Source organism: Phaenicophaeus curvirostris, chromosome 18 (genome assembly GCF_032191515.1).
Source record: "Phaenicophaeus curvirostris isolate KB17595 chromosome 18, BPBGC_Pcur_1.0, whole genome shotgun sequence".
Taxonomy (NCBI): Eukaryota; Metazoa; Chordata; class Aves; order Cuculiformes; family Cuculidae; genus Phaenicophaeus; species Phaenicophaeus curvirostris.
The window spans coordinates 4,559,093-4,573,427 of record NC_091409.1 but is presented as its reverse complement, the minus strand read 5'-3'; the positions used below and the strand labels follow the sequence as shown (position 1 = coordinate 4,573,427).

At 43.5% G+C, this 14,335-nt stretch overlaps 2 protein-coding genes across 2 annotated transcripts; one reads left to right on the top strand and one right to left on the bottom strand.

The window, feature by feature from the left end:
- Positions 1-697: 697 nt before the first annotated feature.
- Positions 698-5,603, bottom strand: TUBB1 (tubulin beta 1 class VI). The gene is made up of 4 exons (XM_069871871.1): positions 4,666-5,603; positions 3,189-3,297; positions 2,886-2,996; positions 698-2,765 (listed from the first exon to the last, which is right to left on the bottom strand). The coding sequence occupies exons 1-4, from the start codon at positions 4,720-4,722 to the stop codon at positions 1,693-1,695; spliced, it is 1,350 nt and encodes a 449-aa protein (XP_069727972.1). The 5' UTR covers positions 4,723-5,603; the 3' UTR covers positions 698-1,692.
- A 3,620-nt stretch (positions 5,604-9,223) lies between these two features.
- Positions 9,224-13,973, top strand: CTSZ (cathepsin Z). Its single transcript, XM_069871877.1, has 6 exons — positions 9,224-9,398; positions 9,649-9,812; positions 11,303-11,482; positions 12,117-12,267; positions 12,528-12,690; positions 13,053-13,973. The coding sequence occupies exons 1-6, from the start codon at positions 9,259-9,261 to the stop codon at positions 13,164-13,166; spliced, it is 912 nt and encodes a 303-aa protein (XP_069727978.1). The 5' UTR covers positions 9,224-9,258; the 3' UTR covers positions 13,167-13,973.
- Positions 13,974-14,335: the final 362 nt, after the last annotated feature.

Sequence of the window (14,335 nt, the reverse complement as noted above, 5' to 3'; positions counted from 1 at the left end):
ACGTAAATCAGCATGGTAATAAATGTAACTTCTGTTAAACAAATGAATGTGTAGAAAGTGTTGTACCTCTTGAAGCAAAGTACCCTGTTTTGCAGAGATACCTTTCACTTGTGTGAAAATAGGAAACTGCTTCGATCACAGTCTACTTTTTGGTAGCAACATATATCTTATCTTTAAGGCAAGTCTCTTGTTGGGTTTCATACTGATATTTCAGGTGCATCAAAGGGAGAGATTTAATTGGTTTCTGCCTACTTTGTTTCAGTGATTATTGATGACTTTGGAAAAAAGTTTTCTTCACTAAAACCGATGTCAACTGAGACTACAGGTGTATAATTTTCATAATGGAAAATCCTTCTGATTGATAGTTCTGTCTGCTGGGAGTCATGTGCTGCTGGCTTTAAAATTCTCTGTCATCGTGGTGTTCATCTTCCATGTGTGCTTAGAACAGAACTGACCCAGTGAAAATCACTTTGAGGCTTAGCTTTGATTAAACCTAAGAAGCAGGATACTTCACTGTGGATGTGCTGCTTTATATTCAAAGCAAGCATGACCTCGTCCCACTGCACAGGAGGGATCACTGTACAGTCTCGGCTTCAGGTTTGTGTTCACCTGGGCATGTCTGCTGTTCACTCAAACATGAGGCCTTAGTTTCTTCAGAGTACAATAAACTGTCTTCTAAGAGTATAATGAAACAACCTCACTTTTTCCATGTATTTTAAAGTTAGTCCTTATAAATCATGATATTTGTCTATCAAATGTTTCAAGTACTGAAGTATTTTATAGAACGGTATATACTTTTTATTTTAAAGAATATCAAAAATACAATCCTAAGTAGATAGCTGGGAATGACAAGGAACTTCTTTTCCTGAAGTCAAGATATGTTTTTGATTTAGCGATTGTCTAACTAGCTGCAAACCATTCCATCCATTTTGTACTGAACAAAAGGAAGAAAATATACAATAGTTAGTACATGGGGAAAACTACTTTTACACAGTGCTCATAACTTTGCATGCCAATATAACTCTGTCTGTAGTTTGAAATGGAAGCTAACCACACAGTCACAAAAACAAGCTGTGCAATAATACAAGCCAGCAATGTGATAGAACTAGTAAAGTACTTTAAAAAAAAGAATGTGCGTATTTTGCCCCACATTGTTTCCCTTCCCCTGCAGTTTTAAGGACCTGAACTTGTCTTAGATGGACTGTGTCAAAAAACTGATGCTGCCTTTATAGGCCTTACAGACGTGCACGTGTTCCTAAAACAGTGACAAGTTCACAAATAAAACACAGACTGTTTACCTGAAAATAAATAAATTTGATGAGTTAATAGCATATTTTTCTGTTGCTTATAATCCTGACATATACACACACAGGCTGTATGTTACATTCAGTGTCTGGCAGTATTACTATAAAAGTGAATACATTTACAAGACAGGCTGTTATGAGACAACTTGTCTTCATAGTGGCTCTTTTTTAGAGAGCGATTGAGTGTCAGCAGTTGTTTAGGAGAGTAAAGCATAGCTGCCGTTAATCTCAAAAGCATTGTACTTTAATATTGGATGAATTTTGGCCAGATGCAGGAAAAAAAAAATCTTGAAGTGTTATTTTCAGTTCTGTGGATGACGGCTAGTGCTTTTTCTTTGGTAAGCATCAACAGGTTCATTTGGAGAATATTTTGGTACTGCCATTGGTTTTATGCTGCTTCCTCTTCTGGGCTGGCTTCCACTTCTACCTCTTCATATTCCTCAACGTCCGCAGTGGCATCCTGGTACTGCTGGTACTCAGACACAAGGTCATTGGTGTTGCCTTCTGCTTCAGAAAACTCCATCTCATCCATACCTTCCCCAGTGTACCAATGGAGAAATGCTTTTCTTCTGAACATAGCCGAGAACTGTTCCGAAACCCTGATGAAGAGTTCCTGAATGGCTGTGTTATTGCCGATGAAGGTAGCTGCCATCTTCAGTCCTCGTGGTGGTATGTCACACACAGCCACTTTCACATTATTAGGGATCCACTCCACAAAGTAGGAACTATTCTTGGTCTGAACAGCCAGCAACTGTTCATCCACCTCTCTGGTAGACATTCGGCCTCTGAAGATGCACGCCACGGTCAAGTACCGGCCACGGCGAGGGTCACAGGCTGCCATCATGTTGCGTGCATCAAACATTTGTTGAGTAAGCTCTGGCACTGAAAGGGCTCTGTACTGCTGGCTACCTCGAGCTGTCAGCGGAGCGAAGCCGGGCATAAAGAAATGCAGGCGAGGAAAGGGCACCATGTTAACAGCCAGCTTCCTCAGATCTGCATTCAGTTGACCAGGAAAACGGAGTGAGGTTGTGACACCACTCATTGTTAGGGACACTAAATGATTGAGGTCACCATAGGTGGGATTGGTGAGCTTCAAAGTTCTAAAACATATATCATAGAGAGCCTCATTGTCAATGCAAAAGGTTTCATCTGTATTCTCTATTAGCTGATGGATGGAGAGGATGGCATTATATGGCTCTACAACTGTGTCGGATACTTTAGGAGAAGGCACAACACTGAAAGTGTTCATAATCCTGTCGGGATATTCTTCTCTGATTTTATTGATGAGGAGCGTGCCCATACCTGAGCCTGTACCACCACCAAGTGAATGGATGAGCTGGAACCCCTGAAGGCAGTCACAGCTCTCACACTCATTCCTGACCACATCCATGACGTTTTCAATCAGTTCCGCGCCTTCTGTGTAATGGCCTTTAGCCCAGTTGTTCCCAGCACCTGAATTACCTGTAAACAGAATTACAGAAAGAACAGACACAAAGTTAATGAGAAGTTTTAAAGGCTATGGAGGTGAGAGTTAAAAAGCAATTTGAGACAGTTAGTGTGCAGACAGCATGCGGTACATACCATGAATAAAATTGTCAGGTCGAAAGAGTGGGCCTATTTTGCTAGACCGTACACTGTCCATTGTACCAGGTTCCAGGTCCACCAAGATAGAGCGGGGCACAAATTTATGGGCTAGAACAAAAGAAAATTAATGTGAACAGCAATTACTGTTAGAAGACAAAGAGACAGGCTCTTAATTTACTCTGAAAATTCCAACCCACCTACAGTGATTTAGGGATATATTTTTTCTAAATTACTTATTTTAACTTTCATGTTGGCTCTGCATATTGCTCTGCCAACACCCTAGCAGTGCTGAGCACTTACAGTAAGCCTCATTGAAGTACACATTAATTCGCTCAAGCTGCAGTGATGCATCCCCATGGTAGTTTCCAGCGATGTCAATCCCATGTTCATCACTTATCACCTCCCAGAACTGAAAGAGGAAAGAGGTTCAATACACTTACAAAGATTTATCTCCTTTCAGTGCAATGTGTTCAGCATCAGCTCTGAACAAGCAGGACTGTGGCACGGCAAAGCTGCCTCTGACAAATTTGTATGTAAGCAATGGTTTCCACAAACAGATGTTGGCTCTAAACGTCCTATCTTGACACTCATATGGATGTCTTGTACTGGGTCTCTTATCTAGGCAGCAGCCACAGCAGCGTTCTTGTAGGCACACCCACCCACTGTAATGACCAGGCTATTCTAATTTTAAAGGTCTTCTGGTTTAGCACCCAGTCTCATTTTGAGTGTATAAATACACCATTGCCAACGTGTGCATGGTGGTTTTGTGTGTGTGTGCGTGCACATGAGCACGTGCTTTTCTACAGGTCTTATGAGACATAAGCAGTTTCCAGATCAAAGCCAACATTAAAAAAAACCAAAACAAAACCAACTAAACCTAAACCTTTCAGCTACTACACTGGCTGCATTCAAACCATCTGGGTTTAACACAACATTCCCTGGCCATCCACAAGTTCATGTTCCAATGAAAGGCATCAAGGTGATATTTGTGGGAGCAAGAATTGGATCAAGAACACAACAGAATGATCCTTCAGCTTTCACGTCTCTTCAAAGACCTCCAAATTAACCCAGATACTTCCTGTCAACTTCTTACTAATAAATTAAAAATAATTTTAAAAAGAAAGATATCATAGCAAAAAAGCAATGGTATTCAGGGGTTTTTTTTATCTCTTAGCACACAAAGGCACCAACGAGCAACTTCTCTCTAAGTAACATCATGGCAGCACTGAACTACACAAAAATACTCCACATGACATGACTACCTGTCACAGGAAGGCAGGAATCCTCAGCTGCACCTTGTGCCACTCAGAAAATCTAACCAGTCACTGACAGCACAGGTCACTGTTGAAGAAGTCCCATAGCAATGATCACAGTGTGGCAGAGTTACGAGCGTGTGGCTGAACTAAAGCACTGCCATCACAACTTTGCAGCCCTGGAATTATTGGTGCCTTCGCTTGCCCCAGTATTTTGCAGACTCGATCAGAGTGAGTCCCTGAAAATGTGAGTCTCAGCAGGAATGCGCTAGAGCACTTATAATCATTGAGCCGTAGTACTTGCTTAAGTTTTATTCTTTGATAGTCTTAACATTACCCTTTGCATGAAGAGCAAGACCACCTTATGACTTTCACATCACAATACTCATATTCATTGCTAACAAGCCACGCATCCGACCATTGAGTTAATAAATTGTTCCACGCAAAAGTCCCCATCTGTTAACAACATTTGACCTGCTGCCCCAGCAGCACTACTAATGACCAATACTGAAAAAAGGCCTTACCTTAGCTCCAATTTGGTTCCCGCACTGGCCAATCTGAAGATGCACAATTTCACGCATTTTTGTATAGCTTAGACTCGGTGGTAGCTACACCCTTACCCAGGTTTTCTAGTTGCAGTCCCCAGAACAAGCCCTCTTCCTGCTGCTTTATCAGCTACACCCAGCACAGTCCACCCCAGGGGGCCCTTTTATACTGCTGGGACTGACACTTGGGTAGGGAGGGGAGTAGTCAGCTCCTCAGGCTGCTCAGCAAAGCATTTCCCAAGGAGGCAAAGTGCCTACTCACCACCTGATATGGGGTACAAGAGCACAGGTACATCACTGAGTGGCTCAGGAAAGAAAATTGTCACATGCACCCCCTTACCGTCGATTCCAGTTCTCTATTCAGCCAGCAGTCTGATTCATGAATAGCTGTGCACATTGTATTTGTGTTTCATGATTATAAAATACTTTAAATGTATACAAATAAATACAAATATTTAGAGATTATAACCAAACATAAGTGATCTTAATTTAGGTACATGTACTTCTGCCACATACTTTAAATTTTAACATCATATGAGTCATACAGAACAACATCCATAATAAAAACAATAATAACTTATGAGCAGCAGCCTCCTTTACTCACAACATCCAACATATTGCCAGGCAAACTTGCTGTTCACTAATAAACATCATTCTCAGTGTCTAAGCGACGGATCATTCTCAGTGTCTAAGTGCATGAAGGAAGTGGGACAGAATCAATAACAAAAAAACACTTTGTAAAACATAAATATAACACTGCACTCTCAGTGATACATATTCCTTAAACATTTAATAGGAATCCATCCATTTCAGCCAATCTGAAATCTGAATTGACTTGTGCCTAGCATGCACAGATGCTCACTCTCTCTTCCTTTCCTGCCATTAAAAAATACAGTATTTCTTGTATTTCTGATTTTCTTATATCTGAGATGCAGTAGTTCAGATCTTGCCAGGAAAATGTTAGAGGTGAAAATCCAGTTCCACTGAGGCTAAGTATAATGTTCACTATACAAAATGCGTCGCTGCATTAAAGGAAACAGTACAAGGCTGAGCAAAACATGACACAGCCTTGTTGCCTGCTGATAAACAGGACTAATATCACTAAGCAATGGAAACCCAGAACCCCTGTCCTCTGGAAGCTTACAGTAGTTTTTTTTACATGTCACGCGACTGTCAGTACTTTGCAAGTGTTCCTTTTAAGGATAGGAAAAGGAAATGAAATTAGGAAAGCACCTTAAATTATTTGGTATAGAAGGATGACAGTGGAAGAACTTGACTCATTGAAGGCAACTACTTTACTGCTCTATGGGTTGCTACAGATAAGGAATCTCTGAGCTTCCACATAGTTCCAAAAGAAAAATCAGCTTATTCCAGACTTCCCCACCAGCGATAACTTCCACTTCTTCCATCAGCCAATAGAGGAACAGACAACTGCTCCTCAGACAACGTTTAGTGACAGAAGTGCATTGCAATAAAAGTAGCCAGCAAATATTCTGTCATACTCCACCAAGCCATGAGCTGTCCTCAGTAGGGAGCAATAAAAGCAAGACTTTAAGTTCAGGTAGATTTTTTTTTTCCTTAAAACACAATCAGTTTTATAATTTTCAAAAAAATTAAGTGTTCTCTAAATAGTTTAGTCTGCAAGACAACGTAACAGTTAAGGTCCATTGCCACACTGTAGACATTTTCTACAATGGCAGTGGTTAACTTCTACAATTTCTCAAGACAAAATTCTGGAAAGGTTATTTGGACATCTAGTTTAAAAGCAAATACCTTTTTATTCATGGACATTTCATACTTTTTTCTAAGCACAGGTGGAGAAAACAAATAGTGGAGTTGAGTTGTATACTCAATGTCTGCATTCCAAATGAGAGACGCATTGACACATGTCAGAGAGCTTCTGATACTCTATACTACTTAAAATGAGCAATGCTTTAATCTACAATAGCCACAACTTACAAAGAAGCTGAAGGTGCTGATCCACTGTTCAAAAAATGTGGCAAAAATAATTTCAGCAGTAACTATACTCACAAGCAAAGAGAACGGGAAAAGAAAGGGAAGTGAAAAAAATATGCAGTCACTTAAGACTGTTTTTTTCTCATGCTAAAAATAGCTCCTTGGAATCACACGTCTCCTTTGAAGAAGCAGTTCCTAACAGAGTCTTAAAAACTATGGCACATGACACGAAGCACCTGAGGTGCTTTGTGGAGATGGGTTTGTGCCTCTTTCCCCTCTCTTCCCCAAACTGCATTTCTGTGAACCCCAAGTCTGTCTTTACACCAAACTCAGTATATGAAAAGCCTGTTTCTCCATAGGTTTTGTTTGCAGGCCTGTCACTGCTGAGCCCTTAGAAACCTCAAGGCTGTTAACTGCCTGAGCGCAGTGTCCAGGCAGAGCTGCTGAACATGTGCTGACGCAGATTAGCAGTAGGAGCATCAGCGGAGAAAGAGGAGATGGGGGTGGAAGGGTTGGCGTTGAGGGACTTCTGGCACCGTGGAGATTAGGAGCAGCCTGGCACTGGGCACAGCTACTACCAGCCTGCCCTGCAGTGCCTGTTATCAGGCTGCCTGCTGTTTCCATTGCCTTCAGAACGGGTCCTAGATACCACAGCCCTGGTGATGGGCTTAAGCTAAGACCATTTGATTACTGGGGTTTTTTTTTTGTTTATTTTAATGCCATCACAGCACCCCCTAGCAACAAATATGCCTGTGCAGGGAGCCATTCTGGGATATTTACTTACTTTATTAATTTGGTTTGTTTGAGAGGAACTGGCTTTTTGCACTAGCAGAGAAGATTATTGAGAAGAAAGTATTCAAGTTGAGATAAACCTGGCTACCAGATAAGTTTAGAGGAGATACCTGTGGATGCTTACCAGATGAGCTGACACCAGCGTCAACTAACCTGGGCTATGTCAGCAATGCTATCAAAATGATGTCACATTCAGCAGGCAATACATATTTTCACTTAGTAAGAAAAACTGTTTTAAAGATAGGTGGCCCAAGGGGAAGAAGGCAGGACTGCCCACTCAAAGTTATCCATAGCACAATGAGCCCATATGTTTAGACAAACAGCTTTTGTCACAATTAGTGTGGACAAAAAGTAGTTTGTTACCTTCTCCCCCACCCCCCCCACCCCGCAGCTTTATGACCTGGCAAAAACAGGGCTTGCAGCATATGAATTCATCTGGCAGGCAGCACCCTTACCTGGGCTGCACTGCCACAACTGTGCTTACTGCTGGATTTGGATCATTAGGTGATCAAAAAAGGTCAACCGCACACAGCTAAGCTCAGTTCGTACCCTGCTGTTGGTTTGTTTGCACTGGCTTCTCTGTACATAATGTGGAGCTAATAAAACTTACGCCTTATCTAAAAGGCGCTGAGAGCTACAGAAGCCAAGCTATGAGGGAAGAACTGGTTGTGGTTTACTAAACCTGTTTACCAAACGTGAAAGCTCCAGCCAACATATGGAAAAGAAACATAAGCAGTCCACCCACACTGATATTTAAACCTTCTGTAGGAAAATTAGAATGCTATTTTTACAATTGACTAAATCTTGTAACAGATAATAAAGAACCTTCAAACATCCTGAACCCTAAAGAAAGGCCTAAAAGAAAGAGGACGTAGGTCTGTATTCCTTTGTAAAGTGTAGCATAAAAGGGCTAGGAAAATTCAAAACCTGGAACTAGCAAAAAACCCCAAGCAAACAAAAACCCCCAAGCCAACAAAAACCCCAGCCTCCTGTTCCATGTAATCCCAGTCGCCGAGTGCAGCCTGACACAAAGCTGATGGACCGGGCCAAAGGTAAAGGAGCCGACAGCCCGCGCCTGTCCCAGCGCGGCAGCAGCAGTGTACATTGAACCACAGTAATACTTTAACAGCTTTTTCTTTTCCTTCTTTTTCTGGGGGGGGGTTGTGTGTGATCTAAACAAAATTCCTTCCTTCTTGAGCAGAAGCCAAACAGAGCTGAGTCGAGTCCGGCCCAGCCAAACTCAGAATCACAGAATCATTAGGTTGGAAAAGACCCCCAGGATCATTGAGACCAACCGTTCCTATCAAACACTAAACCATGTCCCTCAGCGCCTCGTCCACCTGTCCCTTAAACACCTCCAGGGAAGGGGACTCAACCCCCTCCCTGGGCAGCCTCTGCCAGTGCCCAATGACCCTTTCTGTGAAGAATTTTTTCCTTATGTTGAGCCTAAACCTCCCCTGGTGGAGCTTGAGGCCATTCCCTCTTGTCCTGTCCCTTGGGAGAAGAGCCCAGCTCCCTCCTCTCCACAACCTCCTTTCAGGTAGTTGGAGAGAGCAATGAGGTCTCCCCTCAGCCTCCTCTTCTCCAGGCTAAACACCCCCAGGTTCCTCACATGCTCCTCATAACCCTTGTTCTCCACCCCCTTCCCCAGCTTCGTTGCTCTTCTCTGGACTCGCTCCAGAGCCTCAACATCCTTCTAGTGGTGAGGGGCCCAGAACTGAACACGAGGTGCGCTCTCAATCCCGTGGAACCGAGCCCAGCCCGCTGCAGGCCCCGCCCCGCCCCGTTAAATCCCGGCCGGGGCGGCCGCCGGCCCTGCCCGCTATGGCCGCGCTGCCCCGGTTCCCGGTGCTGCTTCTCCTGCTCCTCGGGGGCTGCCTCTGCCCGCCCGCCCGCGCCGGGATCCATTTCAGGGAAGGGCAGCGCTGCTACAAGCCGGCCCCGCGCAAGGCTCCGGGGCTGAGGTGAGCGGGGGGCCCTGGGCTGAGGGGGAATCCCGGGGCTCTCTCAGACCCCCGAGGGCTCTCGAGGGAGAACCCCGCTCCCTCCCGGGAGGCTGAGCCTGCCCTGGGGAGCCGCGAGAGCCCCCCGCGGGGGGCTCTCGGGGCTCCCCAGGGCAGGCTCAGCCTCCGCTCCCCCCGTGAGGCCCTCAGGGGATCATCCTTCCCACCCCGGGGGGTCTCACTCCTCTCTCCGCTTCCCTTTCTCCTTCAGGACCTACCCCCGGCCCCACGAGTACCTGGACGCCTCGGCGCTGCCCGAGAGCTGGGACTGGAGGAACGTGAAGGGCGTGAATTATGCCAGCGCCACTCGGAACCAGCACATCCCCCAGTACTGCGGGTCCTGCTGGGCCCACGGCAGCACCAGCGCCCTGGCAGGTAGGCTGCTGGCCTCCCCGGTTTATGGGGTTTGGAAAGCAAAAGGAGTCTGTTTTCTGCAGAGGAGCCAGTATAAAGCATAGGCACCAAATTATTGTAATGAATAACGCAGCAAAAACTGAGGGAATAGGCCAGGAACAGGGGGAATGCGCCAGGAACAGGGGGAACGCCTGAGCTGAAGGCAAGAAGGTTTGGTTTCTGTAGAGAAATAATGGGGGTGAGGCTGTCTTAAAATCATAGAATAGTTTGGGTTGGAAGGCAGCTTAAAGATTCTGCTAGATCAGGGGGTTCAAAACCCCATCCACCTTGCCCCTGAGTACCTCCAGGATGGGGCAGCCACAACCTCCCTGGGCAACCTGTGCCAGCACCTCACCGCTCTCATAGTTGAGAAATTCCTCCTTATGGCTAGTCTAAATCTGCCCCTCTCCAGTTTATACCCATTCCCCCTCATCCTATCCCTCCAAGCCTTTGTGAACAGTCCCTCCCCAGATTTCTTGTAGCCCCATCGGGTACTGGAAGGTTGCTGTAAGAGGTCTTCACCCTCTCAAAAATTCTGCAATAGGGGAGCACGGCCATGCTTAAAAAGTTATTTGCATTCACAGCTCCCGCCAAACTGCTGCTATTTAAGGCCAGGAGTAAGAAGTGGGGTTTGTGCCCCTCTTCTTGGAGGTGCGGCAACAGTAGCAGCTGATGCAAAGACAGTGATTGTATTTCCTTCCCTTTTCTGGCACCTCAGCCTGCTGCACTGCATCTCCAGCTGCTCTAGCGATGCCTGGGTAAGAGGAAGTGAAAGTGGTTGCCCATCATGGGAACAAGCCACAGGGTATTAGCTTCAAGAGTTGCCATTCAAATGAACTGACTAGCCCACTATACAGGAAAATCTAGTTTCAGCAGGTATCTTTCCCTGAGTCTGTTTCTGGGGGAAAAGGAAGTGGGTGTTTGCTTCAGTTAAAGTATTTAATGAAGGGAGAACAGGTGATGATTTGCATACAACAGTAACAGACTGCAGGAGTTCTGTTCGCAGGGGGAGGCTGTATGAGGATTAACTGTGAAGGAGAAATAGAGGGAATAACACACGAGTGTGTGAGCAGACAGCAGGAATCATGATGGACCTGTTCGTTCTAAAGCAATACAAGAATACAGACACATATGAAACCTGAAACCTGTCATGACCTACTGAAATACTCGGACAGATAAAATATAGCAACCTCTTAATTGTATAACTTTAGTCAAAACTTATTTGTGTAAGTAGGTATGGCAGTACGCATGTTTTTGTAAGTATAAAAATTGATATTCTAACGGAAACCCGCAGTAACGCTTCAGCCTGTCAGTCTCAGGTCACACTGTGTGCCTGACTGTCAGCAGCAGAGGCATCCCCAAGCACAAGTACTGTCATCCGCAAACAGTTACAGGTTTGGGGAAGGAAAGACAGTTTTATACATAACCATCCGTGTATTCCACTAATGAAAACCACTTTCTTATCCTTACAGATAGAATCAACATAAAGAGAAAAGGAGCATGGCCTTCTGCCTACCTCTCTGTTCAGAATGTGATTGATTGTGCCAACGCAGGATCTTGTGAAGGGGGAGACCACGCCGGGGTCTGGATGTACGCCCATGACCATGGCATTCCAGATGAGACCTGCAACAACTACCAAGCTAAGGATCAAAGTATGATGCCTATTTGCTTTGCTGTGAGGCTTCATCACAGGCTTAGCAGATTTTAATACAGGGGAAAAAAAAAAAAAGATAGCTTTTTGGTTTTCAGTGTAGTGGTTCCTGCCTTTCAGTGCGCTACCTGCTGCTGGACTGACAGAACAGGTTTTCTTACAGGCCTGTGTGGCTTCTTACTCCAGCCAGACAGCATAGCATTAAGTCATGCCCAGACAAGATTGCACAGTAAAATTGTTGAAACTTAATCTCTTAAATCTGTGATACACAATCTGTAATGTAACAAAATATTTAAAACTGTCACCTCCAGCTAAACAAAGAAGAAATGTAACCTTTGTCTGGTTATGTGCGACTGGAATCGTTTCTGCATCTATAAGAGAAGCGCATTTTAAACATTTCCTCATCAAAGCACTTATGCCTATGAAGTAATGAATAGTAACTAGTAATTGTAAAGCCTTTAAATGTGCTTTCCAGAAAGTAATTTAGTTCACTACAGGGATTATATATTAGTAATTAACATCTGCCTCAAGTAAGTTAAGAGGGGAAGAAAAAAAAAAAAAGCTGAGTGTGGCATCTTTAATTCATTTGAAGAACAGCATTCTTTTGCAGTGATGACCTTGCTTTTGTTTTGTAGAGTGTAAGAAATTTAACCAGTGTGGAACTTGTGTCACTTTTGGAGAATGCCATGTGATAAAGAACTACACTCTCTGGAAAGTTGCTGATTATGGGTCTGTCAGTGGAAGAGAGAAAATGATGGCAGAAATCTACACTAATGGTCCAATTAGGTAAAAAAAAAAAAAAAATCTTGAACCATAAAAAAGAAAATGTTTATTTACTTGTAATATGGGGATTGAGATACCTGACGCTCAGTCTAACACCTGAAGTGTTCTCCACTCTAGCATATGTCAGCAGCTCTGCAGTAAAGGCAGACTTTTGTTTGTTTGTAGATAAATTGAGCTCTGAAACGAAATGCAAGAAAACTAACTGTGATTTAGCAAGGCCACTGACCGTGCCCGTTGTATAAAAATGCTCTGTGTTATTACAGCTGTGGCATCATGGCTACTGAAAAGCTGGATGCTTACACTGGAGGACTTTACACCGAGTACAACCCCTCGCCTGTGGTGAATCACATTGTGTCTGTGGCTGGCTGGGGCGTAGAAAATGGAACAGAATACTGGATTGTTCGTAACTCGTGGGGTGAACCCTGGGTAAGGAAACATGGGAACAAGTTTGCAGAATGGCTTTAGAGGAAAGGTGGGGATTTTTCACAGGGAAAGCTAGCCTGGGGGCAGGAGAAGTAAAACTTTCCTTGAACTAGGCTAGCAATTTAACAGTTAAACCTAACTAGACTGAAGACAGCCAAAGTTACTTGAGCAATGTCAACTGAATCCCAAATGCCTCCCTTCCATGGACATACAGCTCCTGTTACAGGCACCTCTAAATTACTATTAGTTGTAGGCAAAAATCAAGTCACGTACCTGGAACAGATGAGGGGGGTGGGTAGATTCACCAAAGCAGACTGCCCCTTTGAATGAGGTTACATTTTCTAATTCACGTGAATTCTTTACAGGGTGAAAGAGGGTGGCTGAGAATTGTGACAAGCACATACAAGGGTGGAAAAGGAGCAGACTACAATCTTGCTATTGAAGAGGACTGTGCGTATGGAGATCCTATACTTCCTTGATTCCATATTGTACATCTTTCTGTTTAGGAACTACTTTGGAAGTTTCCCAGCACAACTTTTTTGTGTTTAAGGAATAGCAATCTAAAACTCCTCACAGTCCAATACCACTAGGCAGTTCTACACAGTTAGCCCAGATAGCAACACAATGTTAAAGCAAAAGAAATACAGAGCTGCCTTTTTAAAGTGGTAAATAACTATCTAAAAAGTAACTTACCCATGAAAAAGCTGTCTACCTTGATGCACTGTATTTTAATACAGAATCACAGAAACTGCATATGTAAGCCTATTTTTTTAAATACAATTATGCAGACCTGCTGGGAAGGAAAAAGTATACTCAATATTTGGGTCCAGAGCTTATATTCTCTGGCAGTATCAAGCAACTATCTCACAATTATGCAGATGAAAACAAAGCTAGGTCTGAACATGATACATTAAAAAAAATAATTCCGTTATTTCCTTGGACTCTGGACAAAGCTGTTGTTCTAAGCCTCTTATTAATGCAATTGCTTTTATCCAACCAAAACTATACAACAGGAATTACTTTGATCAAAACACAAGGTCTAAACACTTCTTACTTAGTCTTTTCTTTGTTCAAATTCCTTGCTTTAATATATGATTGGCTGTGCCATTTTTAATTCTTAAATTGCAAAGTGTAAATTGCCACAAGCCACAACTCTTCACTGATTTGAAGAAAGAATTCTCTTCCTTAAAACTGAGCCAGTTACTAAGTGGCAAATCAGTGCCATATCAAGTGTTACTGACTGGCAGTGTTAATTACATTTAATAAACAAGATTTTTTTTCTCTTACGTGACTCTGTGTATTATGCAAGCTTCTTAATACATGCTTCGAGTTGTCACCTGTTGTACTTAACAAGCTGTCTAATGTGGCAGACTGGCTGCCCAAAGCTTACCCAGGATTGTACTGCATTTAGTGGACCTTTTCTTGAGAAAGGGCTGGTCAACACCAGTCTATACGGCAACTACGATGGTTCAAACAACAATTCAAGTTCAATTACACTACCTCTACCCATACTAGAGATAAAGATATTAGAAAGCATCCAACTTCAAGCAAGGAAGAGAAGAGATATTCACATATTGTAGAACACCATTTTCAAATGTCAGTTTCCAAAACCTACCATAAAGCAAACCAACCTCTGACTCAAACCTTT